Source organism: Poromitra crassiceps, assembly GCF_964638095.1.
Source record: "Poromitra crassiceps genome assembly, chromosome: 14".
Lineage (NCBI taxonomy): Eukaryota > Metazoa > Chordata > Actinopteri > Beryciformes > Melamphaidae > Poromitra > Poromitra crassiceps.
The window spans coordinates 22,167,863-22,193,398 of NC_139633.1; the positions used below are offsets into that span (position 1 = coordinate 22,167,863).

At 45.0% G+C, this 25,536-nt stretch overlaps 1 protein-coding gene across 1 annotated transcript in view; it reads left to right on the forward strand.

The window, feature by feature from the left end:
- Positions 1-18,021: 18,021 nt before the first annotated feature.
- Positions 18,022-25,536, forward strand: part of LOC310789333 (protocadherin-15-like) — a gene marked incomplete at both ends in the record, with an annotated part of 198,913 nt that continues 191,398 nt past the window's right edge. Inside the window, one exon of the mRNA XM_083650951.1 lies at positions 18,022-18,112. Within this exon, the coding sequence (XP_083507077.1) occupies positions 18,022-18,112 (91 nt within the window). The remainder of the gene's footprint in view (positions 18,113-25,536) is intronic.

Here is a 25,536-nt window from a genome sequence, read left to right on the forward strand (position 1 = left end):
TCATATGCACAATGGACACCTCAAGGAAACCATTTGAGTATTATTTGATATAGCGACTCGCGGGTAGCGATGCCTGAAATGATTTTGGCCCGTGTGCGCGGCGAGAAGGTACGAGGAGAAAGACACATTAGAGAGATCCTCTCTCTCTTCTCCGTTGCCACCTCCCTCTTTGCCGTTTCAATTTCCAACGATGTTCTCCCACAGATTAGGAGGAGGTGCTGTGAGTTTCGCAGGTGCGGCGTGCCGTGTTATGATTTACCGCCTCCTCCCGCCTCCTTCACGTAGGGAAAGGACCCGATACTGCACAGCAAGAGCGACCATTATCTGATCAGCGGCTCAGCGTCACGTATTTCCGAGGTAGTGAACTTCTCTATTCTGTCTCCACCACCTGTAGTGGAATGAGATATGGGAGCACGGGGAACATTAGCACTGTAAGAGTGGCACAGGCTGCAGGGAGCAGGGAGCGGAGACGCAGACGTGGGATGCGGCGACTGACAGAGGTATGAATCTGGGCAGCAGGGGGAAACTGTTCAATATGGTTTATGGAGTTTGAGGACATCTATTTTCATATATTCCAAAAGTTTTATTGAGTTGCGAGAATCTACTCTCTCTCACTCTTCCAGCAAGAACAAAGCAACAAGCGTGCAACTGAGCAAGTATTGATTCTCCTTAAGAAACGGGCCTTGATGATAAGGCGTGTTGGGAAATACGTCTCGTTAATTCATATGCTTAACGAGGTAGAGATACAGTGATAGAGGCATTGTACATTACACCACACTGCTTTTAAATATCCAAGGCGACCAAGCAGTAGATCAATAAAGTGTGGGATCTGAGAAGCCTCCTTTCATTAATTCTGCTGTATGAAGCCTTTCCCTGCATTCTGATTAGCGAGCGAGTGTTTAAAAGAGCGAAGTGAGAATATCCTCCTAACTGCTGCTGTTCACATGTTTTCTCTCTTGGTTCGGCTTTTAGTGGAAATGTTAGAAACGACCGCAGCTCATGAAATCCCACGCACGAGTTGTTTTGCCCTGCGTTGCATCTGGTTTGGTCTGGCCTTTGAACCGTCATTAGTGTCGTTTTTGTACTGAGAAGTTGATTGAAAAAAATGAGTTTGAGTACTGTAGTAGCTGTTGACTCCGTGCGGGTGCGGGACTCTACTTGAAGGTTTAATTTAGGGCATTTGCATTATTCATTTGTTTATTGTCACTTTGAGTCAGACTGGGTGTGTTCCAGCTGTGAGCCGGTGACTGGAGGGTGGCTGGCATTACATCTATGGCGCCTGTCACCACTGAAATTCCCTCGAGCAAAAATGCTTTAAACGCTGTGCTGCTCCACAGTTTATGGGCTGAACTTTCCAAATAAAGTTGTTAGTAATCCATAATACTCCCCCATATTTCCCTCCAATGCAGTCGAGATAACAATGTTTAAACTGACAGCAGCCATATTTGTCGAACCCCACAGTCGTTTACATCATATTTTATTGCTTTGTTGTTTTATTTTCTGTTAGCGTTTGCTGCCGCAATGAGCTAATTTCAGGGATCATTAAAGTTGTATTTTTGTGTGTATGTCTTCATAGCGGATGATGGGTTTATCAAGAAGAAATGAAAATCACCTGGCAAATCATCTTCTTCAACCAGCATTCACCTTGAATATATAAAGTAATAGCAGGCAAAGTATTCATTTATCACCATAACCATATCTGCCAAAATTAGACTGTGGAAAAAGAGGGATATTTTCTGGGGTATCGGCAAATGCCCATCACCTAAACATTTTGCCCATTTTGGAGCGTGATTTATCCCTCTTCCTGACAAGCTGGCATGACATGGTTGGTCCCAATGAATGCCTTAGATCATCTAGTTTCATATGATACCAGAAGCATCACTCTGGCTTTAAAACCAAGCCCGCTACAGCCATTTGATTTGTATCACTATGGAATCGGGAGATTAACAGGACAAATTACCAATCGGGGACACAGTGGGAGAACCCCACGGAATTCAGGAGTGTTGGCAGTTATGCCCTAACATCTGGACTGAAAGATGACACATTTCTAAATGTTGGATCACTTTGTGGGTAAAAAATGACAAAAGTGAATTAAAATGTAGAGCAGGCAGTCCAGGAGAACAAAGTGCCTCTGCTGTAGATGTAACAGACTGAACGCACACGGACACATACGATCAGACTCTTAATTTGTGTAGCTGCCAACTAAGCATGTGACTTCAAAGGAGTCATTATAGGCGTCTAGCAGCCGAGCAGCGTCTGGATGTTCCCGCTGCAGGTTACTGTATCTGAAGTTAATTGGACAGGTTACTGAATCTGAAGTTAATTGGACAGGTTACTGTATCTGAAGTAATTGGACAGGGGTCAAATCAGCCCGTTTGAGTTTCCAAGTGCAGGAGCTCCTTTCATGTATCTTTACTGCAGGTTTGAATAATTGCTGTGACATCCCCTGGCTTCTACTGCATGTTACTCACTGGACTTTGTTGGTGCAATAAAAGGCCCATTTCAACACAAATGGCTCAGTGCGTTGCCTCTCTTACACCAGCCATTCCTCCTCCTCCTTTGAAGCCTCCGCAGGAAGTCGTACTGTACAGCCGAGTATGATTGTGCAAACTTTGGCGCTTCACCTCAGCAGGGTTCCTCTTTCTGTGGCGGAGATGTGGTGGAGAGATGTGGTTGAAGTGAATGTTTATGCTCACATAAGGTCGTTTTTCAGATGGAGATTGAAGGTTGGTTGTCGATAAAGGAGACGCGCGAGAGGAGCTCTTCGAGACTCCTGTGTGCCAAGGCACTCATTCAGAAAATGTCAATGTCAAGTCTTGTTAGCATTCTTCATAGTCTATTTATTTTTTATGACCCAAGTGCAGTGCACATCTCCTTGGGACACCAGTCAAGCATTTTGAAACAGAAAGTAAAGATCTAATAGACGCTTAAGGACCCTTTGTGTGTGTGTGTGTGTGTGTGTGTGTGTGTGTGTGTGTGTGTGTGTGTGTGTGTGTGTGTGTCTCTCTCTCTCTCTCTCTCTCTCTCTCTCTCTCTCTCTCTCTCTCTCTCTCGTGGTCTACAGTGCTTTTTCTCCAGCTAATTATGAATGGCAGCAATAATGATCATTGAGATGTCTAATCTCACATGGTGTATTATAAATCCATATGGCATTATAAGGCTGCCAGATATAGATTTTTCTTTAGTGGTTGGCCTCGTCGTGGAAGGCCTGGTCCTACAATGTGTGATATTTCTATCAATTTATTCAGGTCTACATTGCAGCCTAGTTGTGATAGATGGTGATGTATAGGTGGTTTTTACTGCATTTAGAGCAGTGTCGCTATATCAGTCAGCTCACCAGTTCATATACTGTGTGACCACTGGAGAGACAGTTGACAGCCGGAATGTAGACGGCACCCGGGAGCAGTATGGGTTAGCGCCCCAGCCTGTCTCTTCCATGAGGAAGAAGCCCAACAAATCCACGAGAGGCCTTTTAGGAGGGCCATTCAAGCCGCAAGTGGAGCCTGCAGTACCCCCACGGCCCAAGAAACATCTTACCAGAAATGTTTGGAGCGGGGGAGTCTGGTGCAACGCACAGGTCCTGGACCTGGTGAGACGTAGGAGGAGCCCGGACAGGAGTCAACCCACAGAGCCCAGTCCCTCCACGTGCCAGAGCTTCCCAGTCCCGGCAGAGTAGTTCCGGAGCAGCGGATTGAGTGGCCCTGTCTTTCCCTAAGAGGGCTGACCGTGGGTAGCTACTGGGACGTAAGTCGGGGCTTGATCAACCCCGGCTGGGTCACCTGGGCGAGGGTGTATGATGTTGCGAGACCCGAAACATCCTATGACCCCAGGGTACATCACTGATGATACGTCCCAGTTGCATCCATGTGATGTTTTTTTTCTTTATGTTGTTCTACAGTTCATCCAAACTCACTTGGCACATCATGCATTTGATGCAATGTCTTTGTGCCAATATGTGCCTATTTAGTGTCACATCTCTTTGGCGGGGAGCAATGTGACAAGGAATGATTTCATTATTTATTTTCTTCTTCTTCTTTTTAGTTTTTTTTCAACAATATTGTTCAACTAGATAAATTCAACATACAAAAAACCCACCTACATAAGATTACTAGTCATGCATTCAGGCTCGGAGAGAACCTTCTCATGACACAGTCATGTTGCGATTAGAGGGGGGCAGAGGGAGGGCAGTTGGCCATTAAAAAGGGTAATTCTCCAAAAAGTCAAAATGTGCTTTTGTCCGTCGTCAGCTGCTGCGTGTGTTTAAGAGCATGTGGCAAAGCGGCTGCCATTGTGCGGAGCCGTGTGGCTTACTGCCTTGTGACATGGATAGTGCATTATCGGACGCTAAGCGTTGAGCACGGGGCGAGCACATGGACTGAGCTGAGCGAGGGTTTACACAGATTGACTGTGTGGTCATGAGCAGACTGAGCAGGCGGATTAGAACCTCCCACATCTCTGCCTCTCTCCCGGCGATGTACAGTAGAGCCAATGAAAGCTTTAGTGGGCCATTGGGCTCTGTTGACATTAGATACAGGCACATACGTGATCTACTTCCCTAGCACTTTATATATGTTTGCTTTTCAGCTCCAGAGTGTGGCTTATTTCAACACCAAGTTATATTGACGTGTAAAGATAATTTGGTATTTGTGGACTTATATGTAGGCTTCCAGACTATATTGATTTGAAAGAAGGCTTGCTATGGCAGTATAATGAGCGGGGCTTGGAGCTGTCTAGAAAATGAAATAGTTACTGTGCGAAATACAATATTATTACATTTATATGCAGCCTTTACTGCGTAGATCATGTCCTTCCGGAGTGCCATGACATACTCTGTCTCCCACTCGGGGACGAGGTCATGTCTATTCATCTCGACTACAGCAACATAAAATATATATAATACATAAACAAGGGCACAGGGTTTATCATGATATCAAGCAGGAGAGCACTTGAGGCTTACATTAAAGCTTTCAATTGCGACTGGGAACACTGAAAAACCACATAATGGGGTTTCACTTTCACATTCAGGGTCCTATCCCACAGGCCAAACAGCCAACCTACATGTATATCTGTGTTGGTGCACCTGGCTGCACCAGCATGCTTTGCAGCGTGGGCTATGAGCAAACGTAGGTGGCGTGGCACAGGTGGGCTGAAAATAAAGTGATATAGGGTTATGGAAGGCAAATGAACCGTAACGGCATAACAGCTTTTCATTTCTGCCAAGTGCACATTGAGATGACCGCTCGCTGTAAGCGCCACTCCACACAGCCACATGCATACAATGACCGACCACTCAATTAAGAATCACTCATGTCAATAGCCGTTACATCAGCTTGCAGCAGACCTATAGTGTTAGAGATGGAAGGAAAACAAGCATATTCAATGATCAAACACTGCATGGAGTGCATGCCCCCCCCCCCCCCCCCCCCCATACACACACACACACCTCCCCCACTACTGTACGTATTGAGCTGCACCAGATCATATAAAGTCTGGTGTACTGTAATGATTGAAATGGTATAATTTGTAGCCCTATCAGTGTAGTATGGATATAAGCATGTCTGTGTATACTGTAGGTGGAGGCTAGTCTTAACAGTGATGAAACACAAATGATGTGGTCACCACTTGGGCCAGTCAGTAACAATTATTAAGCAAGTAGCAATAACCACTTATAGTCTGGCAGAAAATCCAATGTGGTGACTGAACACTGGTGTTCCCAGATTTGTAGAGAAAGAATAGCATCATGGTGTATCCAGTCAAACCTATTGTATGGTCAATCAGTATTATTTTGTAAATTTGCAAATGCATTGAGCAAACTGCATCGTTCCCCCAAGTTCCTTCAAAATCCGACTAATGTCACATATCACGAATGACCAATAAACGGATGAATGCAGGATGAAGGGCCCACTTTGGTCCAATCAGTGTCATTTTGTAAATGTCTGAACTTGGTGCATCACTCGTCCGACTTCTGTCCAATTTGGACCAAATCTCATGAGACGTTCGTTGTCCATAATGGACATACGGACAAATGGCCACCATCCATATTACCCCAACGATTTCAAGCTGCACTACATCCGATTTTCATCTAAAAATAGAAAGATTATTTTTTTAAACTATATCAACTTTTCAGCTTATTCACAAAGTGGGGCTGCAATAGAGAAGATTGTCCCATCCTAATTGAGACCCTGCTGATTTGCCATCTTTGCCCAGATGAAGGAGGCGATGCACACTCCTGACAAATGCAACCTAAAGAGCCAAATACTACAAAACTGTCTCCCAAACGGGGAGGGGGATTCTGAGTGAGTCTGGTTGTGTATGTGTTTGTATAGGTTTTATGTAAATGTTTGTTTGTTTTCTTTCTTGTAAAAAAAAAAAACGTGACTGAAAAAAAAACCTTGACTCGATAAAAGAATTATATAAAAACAACGGTCTCCCAAACAACAGTGAGAGACCGAGTGAACGCCCCATCTAAAAGGAGCTGACCTGACCAGCGTTACATCTTTTGCCTCTCTTTTTCTACTTTAGTGATCCCTGACCAGCTGGGTTGGTAAATAAGAGTGTGTGTGATGTGGGAGCCTACAGTACCAGCATCATGACATCGAACATGATTTCTGGATTCTGGCTTTTGAAGCTCACATTTTTCAAACAGTTGCCACTATGCTACGTTGCCTGGTGCAGCCTGAAATGTGATGAGAGCACACGGCCCAGCGTAGAGCAGTGTATCAGGGCCTGCGTGTCTCAATAATCAGCTGCCTTAATCAATGAATGAATTGCTTTGGTATCTGTGAACTGGTGGAGGTGGAGGTGGAGGTGGTTTGTGTAGGTAAACACAGAGGGGGGAGTGAGATAAGCTGGCTGCCCGGATGTTTAGCCTGATTCCGGTCTGTGTTGTGTTTGAATGCTATCTTTAGCCATGTGGAGGCCAGTGTGTTAGCCCGGGCTAATCACTCCAGTCATTACAGAGTGCTGGGGCTCCCTCTCCACCACTGATTACATCTTCCAGTAGGTAATGAATAGCCCTGCACTCTCCTGGCACACCTAAGCAAGACACATTAGCCTGCTGGCTTTATTTATTTCTCTTTCTTATCCTCTTTACCTCTTTCTTGCATTGCTAGTTCAAGTTCAAATTAGCTTTTTTTTAATACATTTTTTATTGAGTCAAGGTTTTTTTTTATATAAAATCTTATACAAACACTTACACAACCAGATTCACCCAGAACCCCCACCCACAAAACCAACAAAGATACCAGCCCACAGCATAATATATTCAATAGAATATATGCTCCTTCAGGACAAATCAGCCCAGGCAGGATGAAGGAGTGGACAGTCTCCACCACACCAACAAACAAACAAACAAAGACAAACGCAACCTAGCTATCATGGAGATGCCCATGACCCCCACGCACGGCTTCAACAAATGCATTCCACGCGGTAATATTTTCTAATTTAGCGCCATGCATACGGGCCACCGACATCTCCATGACAGCCAGGTCCACAGCTGAAGAAGCCCAGTGTTCAACAGGCAGACTATGAGGAGGCTTCCATCTCCGTGCCTCTTTCACATGTTCTTCCTTTTGCTTTGTATTTGGTGTGTGTGTGCGTGCGTGTGTGTGTGTGCGTGTGCATGTGTGTGTGTGTGTGCGTGCATGTGCGTGCGTGCGTGTGTGTGTGTGTGTGTGTGTGTGTGTGTGTGTGCATGTGTGACGTGTTTGCGTATGCATGCATGCATGCACCGTGTGTATGTGTGTGCTGTGCGCCCATGTGCCTGTGTGTGATCTTACTCCAGGCTTCAGGTTTGGTTACACTGACTCAGTAGTTTTGTGTTGTGCGAGGATATTAGATAACTGTGACAGATAAGTTACGCTGAGGATAAACGTGAGCTCGTGTTTGAACTGTTGCCAAGGGAGAGATCAGTTTGCAGTCCCGACTGATGTAAGCTGTTTGACTCACCAACTGATGACTCACCAACTTCTCCTCCCTATTTCAATACCTTTTCAGGTACATGTATAGTCCCAATTTCAGACTTACTATGATGTTGTAGTAGTTGCATGCTGTGATACCTGTATTACCAGTTGGTCATCAAATTACCATCCAGTGTCATAGTCTAAGTGTTCAGGTTAAAGCCCACAGGGCAGTTAGATGTAACTCTTCATAGTGTTCCCCTGTAGGATTGAGTTGTAGCAGCGGTGGTGAAGCATGTGGGCGAAATACATTTTTGCACAATATTTTTATTTAGCTTGCAAAGCACGCCCTGTCTAGTCCTCCTGTCCTGTCTAGTAGGAGATCCAGTCAATAAAATTGAATTGGCAATAGGGGTGTAATGGTGTGAAATTTCACAGTATAGTATGGTATCTACTATCTAACAAAATATCACAGTATTTCAGGATATTAAATTTCCCCCTCCTTTTAATTAAACATATTATGGCCCATCGAAAAAACCTTTACAAAATAACAGCATTTCAACATAACAGTCCACTGGTTTATTTTTCAACACGGAGGCAAAATACAATTTGGTGCGTTATTATTTTTTGAGTGGGACATTTTAAGCAGCTTTTAATATTCCCCTGGCCCCCCACACTTCCTACACCTATCCCCTGTGATGACATTATCAGGCAAGCCGAAAGTTATGCTTTACGCACGTGTGTGAATTGACCTGGACATGAAGCGTCCATAAAATAACGTTTGTTTCTAAAGATACCATTTTGTGTAATTCAGCAGCGCTGGCCGCATTTCAGCAGCTACTGATGCATATAGGGGAAACGCTGCTGCTTTGAAAATGTTGAGCTAACTGAAAAGTTAGCCAGCGGTGGTCGTATGACGTGAGTTCACACAGTATGCTCATTCTCAACTCGGCTGCAGTTTGTGATTGCTGTATACTGAAGCATATCAAAGGAACGCGAGAGGCACAATTTTAATTTAAGTTTGAGCGTCAATTTTTTTTTAAATATCTGCATGCATTTTCAAATATTTGGGGCCAAATCACTACGCCAACATCACAACTACACTACAATGTGCATTGCCTTGTTTTCTATGACTCATGTCAATGTGTCATTTGCCTTCTCTCACTTTTTAGCCGTTCTCCCATTTCTCACTCCCCAGTTTTGTATTGTGGCAGACAGTGTATCATGTTGATGTATGATGTTTCCACGACAACACGTAGACCACCAGCTGACATTACTATCGACATCATATCCTGACATTTCACTTTTCCAGTTCTGGCGATGTAACTAGAACGAAGCCTTGGTTGGCTACATTGTCACAACATTACAACAAAATAATTGACTTTGCTGGGGTGGTTATGATGGGTCATCTCAGAGCGAAACACCAATGCTGACAGTGTACAGTACAGGTATATCAGTTGCACTATTTATTCTAACGTTCAGTTGTGCTAACCCTAGCATCTGTTGCACAGATTTCACACAGTATCATAGTTTATAATGATGCTTTGACTTTAGTAATGCGATAAAGGCCAGGCCACTGTTTGTGTCAATCTGCGCTAGAAAAGCAATAAGCAGTATGTGTTGTCTCCGGGTGTTTAAATGGCAGTGTGATGGCGAGGACAGTCCACTGCGATTATAATTGTAATTGGGTTGTAAAAATGTTGTAAACATGCTGATTAAACAAAGGCTCCTTATGTTGCAATTTGTTTGTGCACCCTGGCATTATTATGTTAAGTAGGGTGTGCTGCTGATGTCTGATTTATGAAAGCATGTGTTATATGACTTGGATCTCTGCATGATTTACTGTGCCTGCCTTGTATTCCATTGTTGTTCACTTGATCAGTCAGATGACATGACACGGCGCTGTCTGACTGTAAATCACTCAGTCGGCCATGGGGAGGAGCCACTCCAGACGCAATTAGGTGCTGCTGTTAAAATTGATGACTCTCCGATTTGTATTACCTGCACTGAGGGGAGGAGGTTGATATGAAATTGATGAGGAAGCCAAACGTATTGAGAAATGGCTGTTTCCTACAATATGCGGCACTTTGTTGCTGAATGAGAAAGTGTGCAACTTAGTTGGTGAAAGTTAGCAACATGGAGAGTTCAGTGTCAGCAGCAACTTCCCCACAACAGGGCCGGGGGTAAGCAAGCCTATCTTACAACTGGGGATCTCAAACTCACAAGGGAGAACAACTAGAAATAAATTAAAAGACTTTTTGTTTGCTTGCATATATATATAGATATATACTGTATATATGTGTGTATGTATATATCTAATGTTGTTTTGGCTAAAGTGTTATTTTGGTTAGCTTTGTTTGGATGTTTAGCCCATCACCAGAAAGAACATTTAAAATTTTCTTCAGCATTCAGACTTGTATAAATCGGATTATGCCAGTGGAGCTTGGTTTTTCAGCTTCTAGGCCATTGTGTTCTGCTACAATAGCCGGTCGACTATGCTGTTAGAATAGCCGTTGGTGTAAGACTGAACCGCTGTCAGCTGTCCAAGAGAAGCAGCCATCCAGACCTCCACTTTATACAAAGCAACAGCAACAGTGAGGTTTCTTTTCTCCACTGCTTGGGTAGTATCCATCATAGAAGTCCATTATGATCGATACTGGATACTGTATAGCACAGCAGCAACCACTTCAATATTGTGTCTTCAATGTAGTGCAGTAGTAGAAATGAATTGGCATACTGTGATACAAAACACATGCACTTCTCTTGATTGCCGGACTAAAGGCCCAGTTATACTCCATTTTCATACGAAAATAAATGCATCCGTTTCAAACGGTGTAATCGTCACTGCCCACATACTTCCATGCGTCTTTCCCGTTGGTGTCATGTTAAGCAATACATCCACCAGCGCGCAGTAGAGAGTCAAATGTGTGAGTGTGTGTGTGTGTGTGTGTGTGTGTGTGTGTGTGTGTGTGTGTGTGTGTGTGTGTGTGTGTGTGTGTGGTTCTGCTCCGTTTCATGCGTATCCGTAAGCTTTCAGAGGACGGACAAAAAACGCACGAAATGAACGCAGAATACGGACAGAAGGCTCTGTCCGTCTCCATCTTTAATGTAGAGTATAACTGGGCCTTAAAACATTCTTGGGACAAAGCACTGATGTAAGGGACAAATCAGCACTAGTGCCCTAGCTGTTTGATGCAGTCCACTCTGCACATTAAACTTCTACATTAGATACATGGTATTATCTGTACCTCTACATGGTCAACTCTGATCAATGTAACATGACAAATATGCTGTTTCAATGTTGAAACAGCAGAAACAGCAAATGTATTTTATTCATCTGCTGAGTGAGGGATATCGATGTCAAAATTATTACAATTTACTTAGGCGGTTGAGGAAAGCATTGGCGTGGCTCCTGGCAGATGTGCACATTAACAGTCTACAGGTACAGTGAGTGGTTAGATATCGCCTCTTTACTCCACTCAGGTTTAATGGAAAGATGTGGTTTCCTTTAATCGAGACATTTGTGACAGTCTGCCAACTCCAAAGCACATGGCGGGGTAACAGGAAGAGGTGGAGGGGGAAAAAACGTGATGCCCAATGAAAGGCGGTCGAAGCAGCACAGAGGGAGAGAGAGAGCGAGAGAGGGAAGTTGGTATTGTTTCTTTTCTTTTTTCAGGGAGAGCAAAGTAACCCCGTGCACTCAGAGGATAAACCACTGCGTCTTCAGTCTCTGTGTAATCCATAAGTGTGATTGCTTCAGCCCTCTCCCCCCCACCCAACCTCCACACCATCCACTCTCACATGTCCTCCTCCTGCATCATCAGTTTGATCTCTCTTCTCTTTACTCAGCCTACAAAGAGATGTCTTGGCACAGATACAAACAAACCAAGACGAGCGGCTTCTCACTGAACTCTCTTCCACTCCACTCAGTGGGATTTGTTGTTCGAACAAGTTAGAGTATCATTACATGCAGCAAGGCAGTCAGATAAAGGAGAGTGGTAGTGAACTGTTGTTGCCCTGCTTGTTAACTTAACGCTTTAGTACAGTATTCTGTCATGGCCAGGGCTGTAGTGAGTGGTAGTGAACTGTTGCCCTGGTAGTTAACTTAGAGCTTTAGTAGAGTATTCTGTCATGGCCAGGGCTGTAGTGAGTGATAGTGAACTGTTGCCCTGGTAGTTAACTTAGAGCTTTAGTACAGTATTCTGTCGTGGCCAGGGCTGTAGTGAGTGGTAGTGAACTGTTGCCCTGGTAGTTAACTTAGAGCTTTAGTACAGTATTCTGTCGTGGCCAGGGCTGTAGTGAGTGGTAGTGAACTGTTGCCCTGGTAGTTAACTTAGAGCTTTAGTACAGTATTCTGTCATGGCCAGGGCTGTAGTGAGGGGTAGTGAACTGTTGCCCTGGTAGTTAACTTAGAGCTTTAGTACAGTATTCTGTCGTGGCCAGGGCTGTAGTGAGGGGTAGTGAACTGTTGCCCTGGTAGTTAACTTAACGCTTTAGTACAGTATTCTGTCATGGCCAGGGCTGTAGTGAGTGGTAGTGAACTGTTGCCCTGGTAGTTAACTTAACATTTTAGTACAGTATTCTGTCGTGGCCAGGGCTGTAGTGAGTGGTAGTGAACTGTTGCCCTGGTAGTTAACTTAGAGCTTTAGCACAGTATTCTGTCGTGGCCAGGGCTGTAGTGAGTGGTAGTGAACTGTTGCCCTGGTAGTTAACTTAGAGCTTTAGTACAGTATTCTGTCATGGCCAGGGCTGTAGTGAGTGGTAGTGAACTGTTGCCCTGGTAGTTAACTTAACGCTTTAGTACAGTATTCTGTCGTGGCCAGGGCTGTTAGTGAGTGGTAGCGAACTGTTGCCCTGGTAGTTAACTTAGAGCTTTAGTACAGTATTCTGTCATGGCCAGGGCTGTAGTGAGTGGTAGTGAACTGTTGCCCTGGTAGTTAACTTAGAGCTTTAGTACAGTATTCTGTCATGGCCAGGGCTGTAGTGAGGGGTAGTGAACTGTTGCCCTGGTAGTTAACTTAGAGCTTTAGTACAGTATTCTGTCATGGCCAGGGCTGTAGTGAGTGGTAGTGAACTGTTGCCCTGGTAGTTAACTTAGAGCTTTAGTACAGTATTCTGTCATGGCCAGGGCTGTAGTGAGTGGTAGTGAACTGTTGCCCTGGTAGTTAACTTAGAGCTTTAGTACAGTATTCTGTCGTGGCCAGGGCTGTTAGTGAGTGGTAGTGAACTGTTGCCCTGGTAGTTAACTTAGAGCTTTAGTACAGTATTCTGTCATGGCCAGGGCTGTAGTGAGGGGTAGTGAACTGTTGCCCTGGTAGTTAACTTAGAGCTTTAGTACAGTATTCTGTCGTGGCCAGGGCTGTAGTGAGTGGTAGTGAACTGTTGCCCTGGTAGTTAACTTAGAGCTTTAGTACAGTATTCTGTCATGGCCAGGGCTGTAGTGAGGGGTAGTGAACTGTCGCCCTGGTAGTTAACTTAGAGCTTTAGTACAGTATTCTGTCATGGCCAGGGCTGTAGTGAGGGGTAGTGAACTGTTGCCCTGGTAGTTAACTTAGAGCTTTAGTACAGTATTCTGTCATGGCCAGGGCTGTAGTGAGTGGTATTGAACTGTTGCCCTGGTAGTTAACTTAGAGCTTTAGTACAGTATTCTGTCATGGCCAGGGCTGTAGTGAGGGGTAGTGAACTGTCGCCCTGGTAGTTAACTTAGAGCTTTAGTACAGTATTCTGTCATGGCCAGGGCTGTAGTGAGGGGTAGTGAACTGTTGCCCTGGTAGTTAACTTAGAGCTTTAGTACAGTATTCTGTCGTGGCCAGGGCTGTAGTGAGTGGTAGTGAACTGTTGCCCTGGTAGTTAACTTAGAGCTTTAGCACAGTATTCTGTCGTGGCCAGGGCTGTAGTGAGTGGTAGTGAACTGTTGCCCTGGTAGTTAACTTAGAGCTTTAGTACAGTATTCTGTCATGGCCAGGGCTGTAGTGAGTGGTAGTGAACTGTTGCCCTGGTAGTTAACTTAACGCTTTAGTACAGTATTCTGTCGTGGCCAGGGCTGTTAGTGAGTGGTAGCGAACTGTTGCCCTGGTAGTTAACTTAGAGCTTTAGTACAGTATTCTGTCATGGCCAGGGCTGTAGTGAGTGGTAGTGAACTGTTGCCCTGGTAGTTAACTTAGAGCTTTAGTACAGTATTCTGTCATGGCCAGGGCTGTAGTGAGGGGTAGTGAACTGTTGCCCTGGTAGTTAACTTAGAGCTTTAGTACAGTATTCTGTCATGGCCAGGGCTGTAGTGAGTGGTAGTGAACTGTTGCCCTGGTAGTTAACTTAGAGCTTTAGTACAGTATTCTGTCATGGCCAGGGCTGTAGTGAGTGGTAGTGAACTGTTGCCCTGGTAGTTAACTTAGAGCTTTAGTACAGTATTCTGTCGTGGCCAGGGCTGTTAGTGAGTGGTAGTGAACTGTTGCCCTGGTAGTTAACTTAGAGCTTTAGTACAGTATTCTGTCATGGCCAGGGCTGTAGTGAGGGGTAGTGAACTGTTGCCCTGGTAGTTAACTTAGAGCTTTAGTACAGTATTCTGTCGTGGCCAGGGCTGTAGTGAGTGGTAGTGAACTGTTGCCCTGGTAGTTAACTTAGAGCTTTAGTACAGTATTCTGTCATGGCCAGGGCTGTAGTGAGGGGTAGTGAACTGTCGCCCTGGTAGTTAACTTAGAGCTTTAGTACAGTATTCTGTCATGGCCAGGGCTGTAGTGAGGGGTAGTGAACTGTTGCCCTGGTAGTTAACTTAGAGCTTTAGTACAGTATTCTGTCATGGCCAGGGCTGTAGTGAGTGGTATTGAACTGTTGCCCTGGTAGTTAACTTAGAGCTTTAGTACAGTATTCTGTCATGGCCAGGGCTGTAGTGAGGGGTAGTGAACTGTCGCCCTGGTAGTTAACTTAGAGCTTTAGTACAGTATTCTGTCATGGCCAGGGCTGTAGTGAGGGGTAGTGAACTGTTGCCCTGGTAGTTAACTTAGAGCTTTAGTACAGTATTCTGTCGTGGCCAGGGCTGTAGTGAGTGGTAGTGAACTGTTGCCCTGGTAGTTAACTTAACGCTTTAGTACAGTATTCTGTCATGGCCAGGGCTGTAGTGAGTGGTAGTGAACTGTTGCCCTGGTAGTTAACTTAGAGCTTTAGTACAGTATTCTGTCATGGCCAGGGCTGTAGTGAGTGGTAGTGAACTGTTGCCCTGGTAGTTAACTTAGAGCTTTAGTACAGTATTCTGTCATGGCCAGGGCTGTAGTGAGGGGTAGTGAACTGTTGCCCTGGTAGTTAACTTAGAGCTTTAGTACAGTATTCTGTCATGGCCAGGGCTGTAGTGAGTGGTAGTGAACTGTTGCCCTGGTAGTTAACTTAGATCTTTAGTACAGTATTCTGTCATGGCCAGGGCTGTAGTGAGTGGTAGTGAACTGTTGCCCTGGTAGTTAACTTAGAGCTTTAGTACAGTATTCTGTCATGGCCAGGGCTGAAGTGAGTGGTAGTGAACTGTTGCCCTGGTAGTTAACTTAGAGCTTTAGTACAGTATTCTGTCGTGGCCAGGGCTGTAGTGAGTGGTAGTGAACTGTTGCCCTGGTAGTTAACTTAGAGCTTTAGTACAGTATTCTGTCGTGGCCAGGGCTGTTAGTGAGTGGTAGTGAACTGTTGCCCTGGTAGTTAACTTAACGCTTTAGTACAGTATTCTGTCATGGCCAGGGCTGTAGTGAGGGGTAGTGAACTGTTGCCCTGGTAGTTAACTTAACGCTTTAGTACAGTATTCTGTCATGGCCAGGGCTGTAGTGAGGGGTAGTGAACTGTTGCCCTGGTAGTTAACTTAACGCTTTAGTACAGTATTCTGTCATGGCCAGGGCTGTAGTGAGGTGTAAACGGCTTTTACGTGCGTTTTATGAGTAACGTGTGTATGAGCACGAGAGTTCACCTGAGATGTAGTCACCTGGAAGGGGTTAGGGTTAGGCAGTTGTGAAAAGTCACCTGTAGTCTCGTGAGATCTGGCGAGTGATGTCACGCAATTGCTCGACTGTGATGTCATCAGGCAGTCGTGATGATGTCACCAGTGATATCACTCCAGCAAATGTTGAATGCAATTGCATTTGCACAACTGTGATGTCACTCGAGCAACTGTGATCTTATCTTAGTCACAATTTATGACGGAATGCTCCAAAGTCAGGCAAAATTTTGGCCAAGGAAAAACTGGCATGGCCATCTTCAAAGGTGTCCCTTGACCTCTCACCTCAAGAAGATATCTGAATGAGAATGAGTTCTATGAGTTCTATTAATGATAATGATAATAATAATACAATTAGATTTATAGGGATATGATTCAGTTTCAGTTGTTCTCATCTCATACACTGTAGTGTACGCATCTAGTCTCATGGGCGACTGAAGTTTATCGTTGGTTGCTTTTGCAGGTCTCCGTTTTCTTTTTCATGTGAAAGGGATCAAAGCAATCTCGCTCAGACATCTTAAGAAAGATAGATGTATGGGTGTATGGATGAGGAGAGAAAAATAGATGTATGGATGAGGAGAAAGATAGAGGTGAAAAGGGAAGACCACTGAGAGCCAGAGAGATGAAAACGGAAGAGAAACTGGTGTGAAATCAGTCTGTTGTTGCACTGTAAGAGACGAGAACAAGACTATCTCCTGCTGTCCCAAGAGAGCTGATAGTATGAGTTAGAGAGATGCAGATTCCGTTAAACAGGCTTTTATATGATAGTGTTGACGCTTATGAGTCCCTCCCCGTCCCCTTACCACATGCAAGTGTATGAAAGGTGATGCTGCAGCTTATCGCCTGCTCCCAGAGTAAGCCTTCTGAGGAAGGTGTGACACCTGAATACCTCAGACAGATAGAAGCTCCAAACCTCACACCTCATACTGACGCCCCGCGTTCCTCCGAGCTCAGAAAGAGGATATGTGCTGTGTGGAGATGTTCGCACGGCACAACATGGCTCAACACGCAATCTACACACACCGCTTTCTATATCATTTTCATACAGTGCAAATCGCCATATTTAAATCCTATCAGTCATAAGAGCAGCCACCGGTGTGATGTATGGACATGAGACAATGTCTGTCTGTGCAGAAAGGTTAAAGGTGTGACTGTGTACCGTCTCACAAAGGTGTGACTGTGTACCATCTCACAAAGGTGTGACTGTGTACCGTCTCTTGTCAAGCTGATCTTTTGCGGCAAAATAAAAACTATTATTTGTCATGAAATGATTAAATAAATAAAATAGGAGAAAGCTGTGGCAGAGGAACACATGGCGTCATGTGGCCTTCATCACTTGTCTGACTGAGAACACAGTACTTCTTTCTCCTATGCTCATTCTTCAGTCACAAGAATATTGTCAAGGAACAATAACCTTCACCATTGTTCTCTTTATTGGTTGCTTTGATGTTCGTGATTTTGGCATTTATGCTTGCAATCACTCTAAGTTGCTCGGGCTACAATGCAAATCCATTGATGACAATAACCCTATTCAAATCACAATGTAAATTTTCAGTAAAAACTGAAAACTTTGCGCGCTCCTTTCCATCGTCCCTCGCTGTCTTGCAGGCTGCACGTGCTCGCCCGCTCAACTGGCAGCGCTCATCACCGTGCCTTGTTGGTTTGCCCTCGAGGTCTCGCCAAGCTTTGCGGGCTCGCCGAGGCAGCTTTGCACGCTCGGCCGCTAGGCGGTCTCGCCCGCTCAACCGTTGAGCAATTGTGGGCCCACGGATCCTCGCCTTATTATAGTAGTGAGATACAATTTGGAATATTGTATGGTTGTAAGCAAAAGTAACTAAATGCAATCAGGTTGATCCAGTGGATCCAGTGGATCAACCTGTGTGTGTGTGTGTGTGTGTGTGTGTGTGTGTGTGTGTGTGTGTGTGTGTGTGTGTGTGTGTGTGTGTGTGTGTGTGTGTGTGTGTGTGTGTGTGTGCGTGCGTGCGTGCGTGCGTGCGTGCGTGCGTGCGTGCGTGCGTGCGTGTGTGCATGCTTGCGTGTGTGTGTGGGTCCCAGCTGTAAATGCATGAGGCCTGCAGGGCCCTCTGAGAAGTGAATGAAAACTCTTCTGTCCCTCTCTTTGTGTCCAGGTGGGCAGGCAATAAGGCTTGAGAGAAGATGGAACGGGGCTGGTGGCTCGTCAGATGGCTGGGGACGGGCATGGCAATCGTCTCTTTGCTGAGCCACAGCTGGGGCCAGGACACAGAAGGTACAGCCAGCCATGCCGCACTGCCCACAGGAAACTTGCAATATGAAAGAAAATGCCTCTTTTCCCCTGTTGCTAGGCCAGCGGGCTGGAGCAGCCAATCACATCACAGCACACAAAACTATTGTTACTGATTAATTATGTTCTGCAAACTGCAGTGGGAACCATTTGAATACATTCTTGCAAAAATGATTGCTGGAGTAGAAGTAAAAGCCGTTTTGAAATATATTTTGAAGTTAATTACTATTTCCAAAGCCTTTACTTGCCGAATATGATTGGACATTTTGTATTTCTTCCCAAAATAGATTGAATCGATTTTTGAAAAGAAATGCCACATTTATTCAAGACTGAATGTGAATTGTTACTGTAGTAAATATGAAGTTTACTCTGTAGATACTCTTACCAATCGCTATTATTCTATTCATGCGTAATGTCTATTTTGTGTTCAGTCATAGTGAAGATGATCGTTTTTGGTCATAGTAATGTACTGCAGTATAGATTTGATTCAAGCCAACGCACAGTTGTAGAATTGCCAAGCATCTGTACAGGCTTTGATCGAAATGCCGTGGAGAGGTCAAGAAAACACTTTTTCAAATGATTCGAAGGACCATAGGGATGTTGCTCCCAGGTGGGCTGCGAGCATCCTGCATGCTGCTACAGTGTAAATCAGTTTGTAATCTTCCCATCCAAATTTACATAATATTGTTCAAAAGGCATTATTGAAAGGGAATGCATAGTGTAAATCCGGCTATCTCCATAGACGCGTCGCTTCACTGATCTTGCTAAGAGGATTCTCCTTGTAGTTTTCCTGTTGAAGTTCCCACATTACACAGATAATCGTCATAAATTATTTATAGTTTCAACTCATCAACGTTAGCAGATGCCAATTAAAAGTGAATTTTAACAATGAAAGACTGACAGGTCTTTAAAGACGGTGCCTATGGTGAACTGAATGTATAGAGGCTGAGCCATGCTTCAGTCCCACCCAGTGTGACAATCTTATACATGATCCAGGTCAACTTTACAGTAAGATGCTGTACTTTTCAAAGTAGCACATTCACTGCTCTCTGTTTTCCTTCCTTTCTTCCTTCCTTCTTGGTATCCTTTCTCCTTTCCTCCCTGCCTTCCTTGATATAATAACTAATGTCAAAGCATTTTCAGATAATGGTATAATTTCTGCCATTGCTTTGTCATTCATATTCATATTTTTCCTTTATGGATTTGTACGATATCATTTTGGCAGAGAAATTGCCTTATGACTGAAGGTGCCTTGTGGTGTTCTCTCTGGATGAAGTGTCACTCTCCCAGGCTCTCAGCACATTAACAGATAAGTGTTGTTGTGTTGAGGTGTGGAACCCACTGACCCAAGACAGCACAGCCTTGGGACTCAGAATAGCCCTGTGGAATATGGGTTTGTGGGCACTTTCTTTGGCAACCTGTGATGACTTTGTCCCCCCGTTATTCCTTGGCTTCACCTTGGTGAAGTGCACTAAGGTGTCATTCTGTTAAAGCCTCGATTCATCACAGCTTCATATGGTTTTGCTTGACATGCAGCACATCCTCATTATGTGGGTTCAGTCACCTTGAGGGAAAGTTCTTTCCCACTTAACACCTTAAGTGCCATAGCCGAAATAATTCGTCTTACATAATCCAACGCTTAAGTGCCAGAGCCGAGTTTACTCGTCTTACATAAACATTTTTTTTTTTTTGACGGTGGGACATCAATCAACAACTTTTACATCTTCGAGATCACTATTGGAGCAAGATAATGTGTATAATCTATTTTACCGACCCACTAAGTGTTGACAGTGCTCCCCCAGACGACCGAAATCAAAGAAAAAACTGCCGCGGGACCAAGCCGTTCAAGGAAATGCCGTGGCGATTTTACAGTAAATCCATTCAAGACTTGTCTTGCCTGAGAGCGGCCGCGCACCGGCAGCAGCACACAGAGAGCGGAGAGCGATTTGCAAAATAGATCATAGGTGAAACACACTTTGAAACACCTCAGAAAGGCCAGAATCAACATCTGCCCATCGCCCACGCATTCCCCGGCCCATCTTGACTCGCACAAGGAGCGTCTGCACGCAGGCAAGCAGGCAGGCAGGCACACAGGCAGGCAGCAGCAAAAGCGCTTCTGACACGCCCGCTGTACAGCCAGGAGGAAGGAGGAGAAGACACACGGAGGGAGGAGTTTGAATGAGAGGGGTGTTTCCTGTTGTTATGGAGGAAATTACTGTTCAAAACTATTGTTTAGAATGTCTGACGGTCTTACTGATGCCAAAAATGAATGGTTAAAGTGACTGTTTCACAAAAAGCCATTTATCTCTGAATAAATTTCCAGACGCTGAAACCATGCTGTACTCAACGGCTAATATCTACATAACTACTAACTCTGCAAACTAACTCTTTTAGACAGAGAAAGCACACATTCTATTAGTTATTTTTAGATGATTGGTGTTCATGAATTCTTAACAGAAAAGAATCCTCGGCTGTTTCTAAAATGAGCCAGAATCGTCAAAAACACCCCTGGCACAACTTACCTACAGGAATGAAAACATGGCTGGCATTCAATGTGTTAAAGAAACTTGTTTGATTGTTTGTTTGTGAGATTTTACGTGAGCTAATGCGCACTTTGTTTTGGTGCTACACTGCACATTATGCATTGGAGACTTAAAGGGATAGTTCAGATTATTTGAGGTGCGGTTGAGTTACTTATCGAGAGAAACAGAGCAGATGCGTCAGGGAAGTAGAGCAGTGTAATGCTGTGAACGGTGCCAGCCGCAAAAGCTATTTTAGCCACCTAAAAGAAGGCCCAGCTAAACAAATCAATAACAAATCAAACCGCCTCCTATGGCAGTCTATCTCGTCTATAGCGGTCGCCATTGTTGTCGTTATTCCTCGACACACTTGACAACAGCTTGACAATGGCGTTAGTCCCGCCCGTTGCGCTGTTTATTGGTGCTGATTGGCTCATCGTTAGTCGCCCTTGGCGCTCATTGGACCAGTCATTTGTTCGACTGGGGAAATCGCTGTTGCATGTTAGGATGCCAGATCTTCTCGGGGATTCGGCGGATTCGAAGGTCTGGACCTATAGGCAAAGTAGAATCCTAATCCTATGAAATCAGAATGTTAAAGAAAATGAGTGAAACTGACTGTGGTCGTGTGGTGTGGTGTCGCGTTTGTTTTGATCAACTTCATTGTTTCCTTATGTATGCCTGAAAACATGCATGTGAGGATCAGGCTCAGAAGTTGTCTGTGTGATGCTCAGATGAAAAACAAAACAAAGACCGCACAATACTCTTTAAATGTCTCCAAATTTCTGGGTATCGCTACTAAATAACTTTAAGGTATCGACTGAAATAACCCAGTACCAAGTAGTATTGAAACTTCTCAATCTCCAGTCAAATGATACCATTCAATCCTTTTTGTACACATCTAGAAAGAAAATACTATTTGTATGGTTTTGCTCGCAGCCAATCACCACAAGCATTCTTTAATTTAATGTGATGTGTGATTGGCCCACTACCGCAGCAGCTACAACCCATAAAGTCTGTGGTGGTGAATTTGAGCACAATGTATGTGACAGAGCTGGCAGTCCAGCGTACCGAATGAAGTAGAAAATGAGGTATTGATATCGCTATCTCTTTACGGGTACTGGTATTGGTACTGGTATCGTAATTCTTTAAACAATACCCAGCCCTACAAATGTCCAATCTGCCTCATGCAATAACATTGATCTTTGGCATGGCGCCATGTCCACAGAAAGCATTTGTTGAGCTGCCAGCGCCTTTCTGCTAATTCACTTTCTATGGTTTCAGCGCACTCTGCAGCTAGAGTTTTTAGGCGGAGCACTCGAGGGCGCCTCAAGTAAAAAACAGTTCAACTTTTGGAGAAGAGCGCTGCTCATCAATGTCACTTTTTTCGACCGACCAATCAAAATCGAGAAAGCGGCAGGAATTATTAATTGTATTACCTTGTTGGGTTGCTATTCACCTTGTATGCTAGCTAACGTTAGCTGCTAACTGTCAAGAGTCAGCACCATGGGCTGCGCATTAAATCCAAAGCACTCCGCTATGGGGCGGGGGGGGGGGGGGGGGGGGGGGGGGGGCATTGTCTATGGACACGCCCCCTTAGTATGATCACATACTCTCCTGGCACCCCTCCCATCACATGGGGAGGGGGAGAGGGTGGGTGGTGCTTACAAATGAGCCCAGGATCAGATCAGTATGCCAGCGAATGCCCCACGGTAATGAGAGAGAGAGAGAGAGACACACAGAGAGAGAGAGAGAGAGAGAGAGACACAGAGAGAGAGAGAGAGAGAGAGAGAATATCGGTTTTGGCGTGAAGAGGAGGGGTGAGGGTGTTGTTGTTGCCTCCCTTTGCTGCTCAGTGTCACCTAGGGATGATCTTGGTTTGAGCAGGGATTTTCAGCATCCGTCTCACACACACACACACACACACACACACACACCACCCACACACATGCACGCACACGCACACGCACACACCACATCCCTCATCTGCTCACTCATAAATCTCTGTCCACCTCGAAGCGCCCTTGGCTCTTGTGTGACAACCTGTTTGTTGTCTGTCTATCAAATAAAAATAGCAACTGGTGGTAATATAAAATGGCATTGAACTGTGTGGAATGATGTTTACATTGGCATCCATAGTCGCAGTGTCTCTCAGGAAACAGCTCATTTAGCCAGTTAGTTCATTCATGTAGTCCACACTCAAACAGATCACCTATCATGAAGACTAGAATAACTGCTGGAAATACTGCATCCAATGTCACTGTTACGCAGATGACACCCAGCTCTACCTTTCCACCAAACCCGCTTCCGCTCTCTCGCTCACTTCCCTTTCCAACTGCTTACTGGAAATCAAATCCTGGTTCTCAACCAACTTCCTCAAACTAAACGATGATAAAACTGAGGTTCGACCGCAGGCCGCCCAGTCTGGGTCTTTAAAGCGTCGCCGTTCGGCTCTGGGTAAAGCATCGGACCAGACCAGTTGAGAACCACTGGTCTAGAGCCTTCATTCACTCTGTCTGCCCCCATCTCTGGAACTCTCTCCCACAAACGGAGGTCCCACAACCCCTGTCTGAAAACACACCTTTTTAAAATGGCGTATTCTGTGTGATCATTTTTTTGACCTAATTGTTGTTTTTAAGTTATCTTTTGAATTACTGTTTGATTGCCTTGATATTTGCTGCTTGTTTTTAAGTATGTCGTGTAAGGTGTCCTTGAGTGTTCTGAAAGGTGCCCATAAATACAATGCATTATTATTATTATTATTATTATTATTATTATTATTATTATTATTATTATTATTATTATTATTATTATTATTATTATTATTATTAATAACAAATGTGAACATGAACACAATGTGATAAAATGCAGTGGGTTGGTGTCTCTCTCTCTCCTCCTCTCTGTCACCCGTCCTCTCTCTCTTCCTTCTCTGATGTCCAGGCTCTGCTCTGTCCCTCCCTCCCCTCCACTCCTCCGCCGCTCTCTCGTTTTTCATCACTAATCCTCTCCCTCCTCCCTGTCATCCTCTCATGTTCTCCTCCTTACCTCAGATCATCTGACTCTGACTCCAGCTTACGCTCAGACGCTCTCTCTCTCGGCACACACTTGAGACTTTACGTGTGTGTGTGTGTGTGTGTGTGTGTGTGTGTGTGTGTGTGTGTGTGTCTGAATACTGCAGTGTCGCCCTCGTGAACCCGTGCGTGACGCGTCGATGCCAGCTCTCATTGGAGACGGCCAAGCCCCGCAGTTTAACCAAGGGTAATGAAAGGTCAAACCTCAATGCGGATCACAACCGACAGACAAACGCCGTGCCCACCCCCCAAATCCCTTCATTGCTAAATCCAGATGGCGCCCCAGTGCACGTACGCGCAGCCCCCACACACACACACACACACACACACACACACACACACACACACATATACAAATCTACATTCAGTAGTGTGTGTGTGTGTGTGTGTGTGTGTGCTGAAGTGTGGATTAGTTAATAAGCCTGTGGACACTTTTGCCATGTGACATCAGCCCACCTCCCTCTCTCGCACTAACTCCGCCTCTCTCAACTCCACTCTCTCCTTCTTCCTAGTGTCCTCTAGGGAGAGAGTGGCGTCAGCGGAGGACCAAAATGCGAGACTCATTAGCCAATGAACAGCCAGGAAGGAGTCTCGCGCTACTTTTGCATGCTAAAATAAAGCTGATAATGTACAATTTGATTCAAGGGGGGAAAAACCCTTTCAGAGTACAACACAAACTGTCTATTTTGCTGCAACTCGACAGTGCTGCTTAATCCAGGACCTTACTTCCTGGAACTCTTGAGAGTAAAAAACTGGTCCATTGGCATGAATGGAGATGTCGGGACTCTTCTATCTACATGGCTCTCCTTCTTCCTCTCTCTCAATCTCTCTCTTCCCGTCTGCCTCACATTCATTCTAGACCGCGATTGTATCTATTTTTGGAATGGTCTGATTAGGGGCCAGATGTGCCGTGCGACATTGAGGCCATTTACACCTGGCATTAACATGCGTTTTCTGCCATCAGATTGCAATCAGATTGTATTTTATCACTTCAGCCTGATTCCATTTACACCTGGCGTTAACTTGCGTTTTCTGCAATCTGATTGCAGAAATTATTGTCCGCTCAATGCGCATAAAGTTGCTGTATCCAGATTGAGAGGACACATTGCATTTAGACTTGTGTTCAATGGGTACACAATGCATCCCTGACCACCTCCGGAGGTGGTTTGGCCGATCAGATTGCAATCCTTCTTCAATGCGTTTTAGGGGTGTTTACACCTGGCATTTCAAGTGATAAAACACAATCTGATTGCAATCTGATCACCGAAAACGCATGTTAGCGCCAGGTGTAAATGGCCTCTGTGTGCGTCCGCAGCAGAAGCCATGTGGAGGAGGGCAGTGGATTGACTGGGGGAAGGGGTTTCAATCTGCCCGCTTGCAGGCTGTAATCAGGCCCAAGAAGGGAGGGGACTCTCTGGGTGAGACTGGGAACCAATGCTGCCTGGGGCTTGGACTTTAGTGGCCCCATGGCAGAGCTCAGTGCGTGAGTCTGTGTGCGCTGAACAGTTCCCTGGTGGGAGTGTGATTGCAACCTTTGGCCTCCTGCTAGCATGTTAGCCTCACAGAGGCACAATGATGGGCAGGAATGAGAGCAACGTGTTAGAGGTCACGAGGAGGAGACTTCCTAGGGGATTGCACGGCAGGAACATAATCCCCTCTATTCTTCCATTCTCAGTCACAGATGAGGTGACTGAACATGCCCGTGTCCATCTCTCTGACACACTTCATCACTTTTACTTTCTCTATAGTCCTCCAGTAACAGTCCTCCTCTCACCCTTTCTTCTCTCTCTGCCTCCATCTCTCTCTCTCTCTCTCTCTCTCT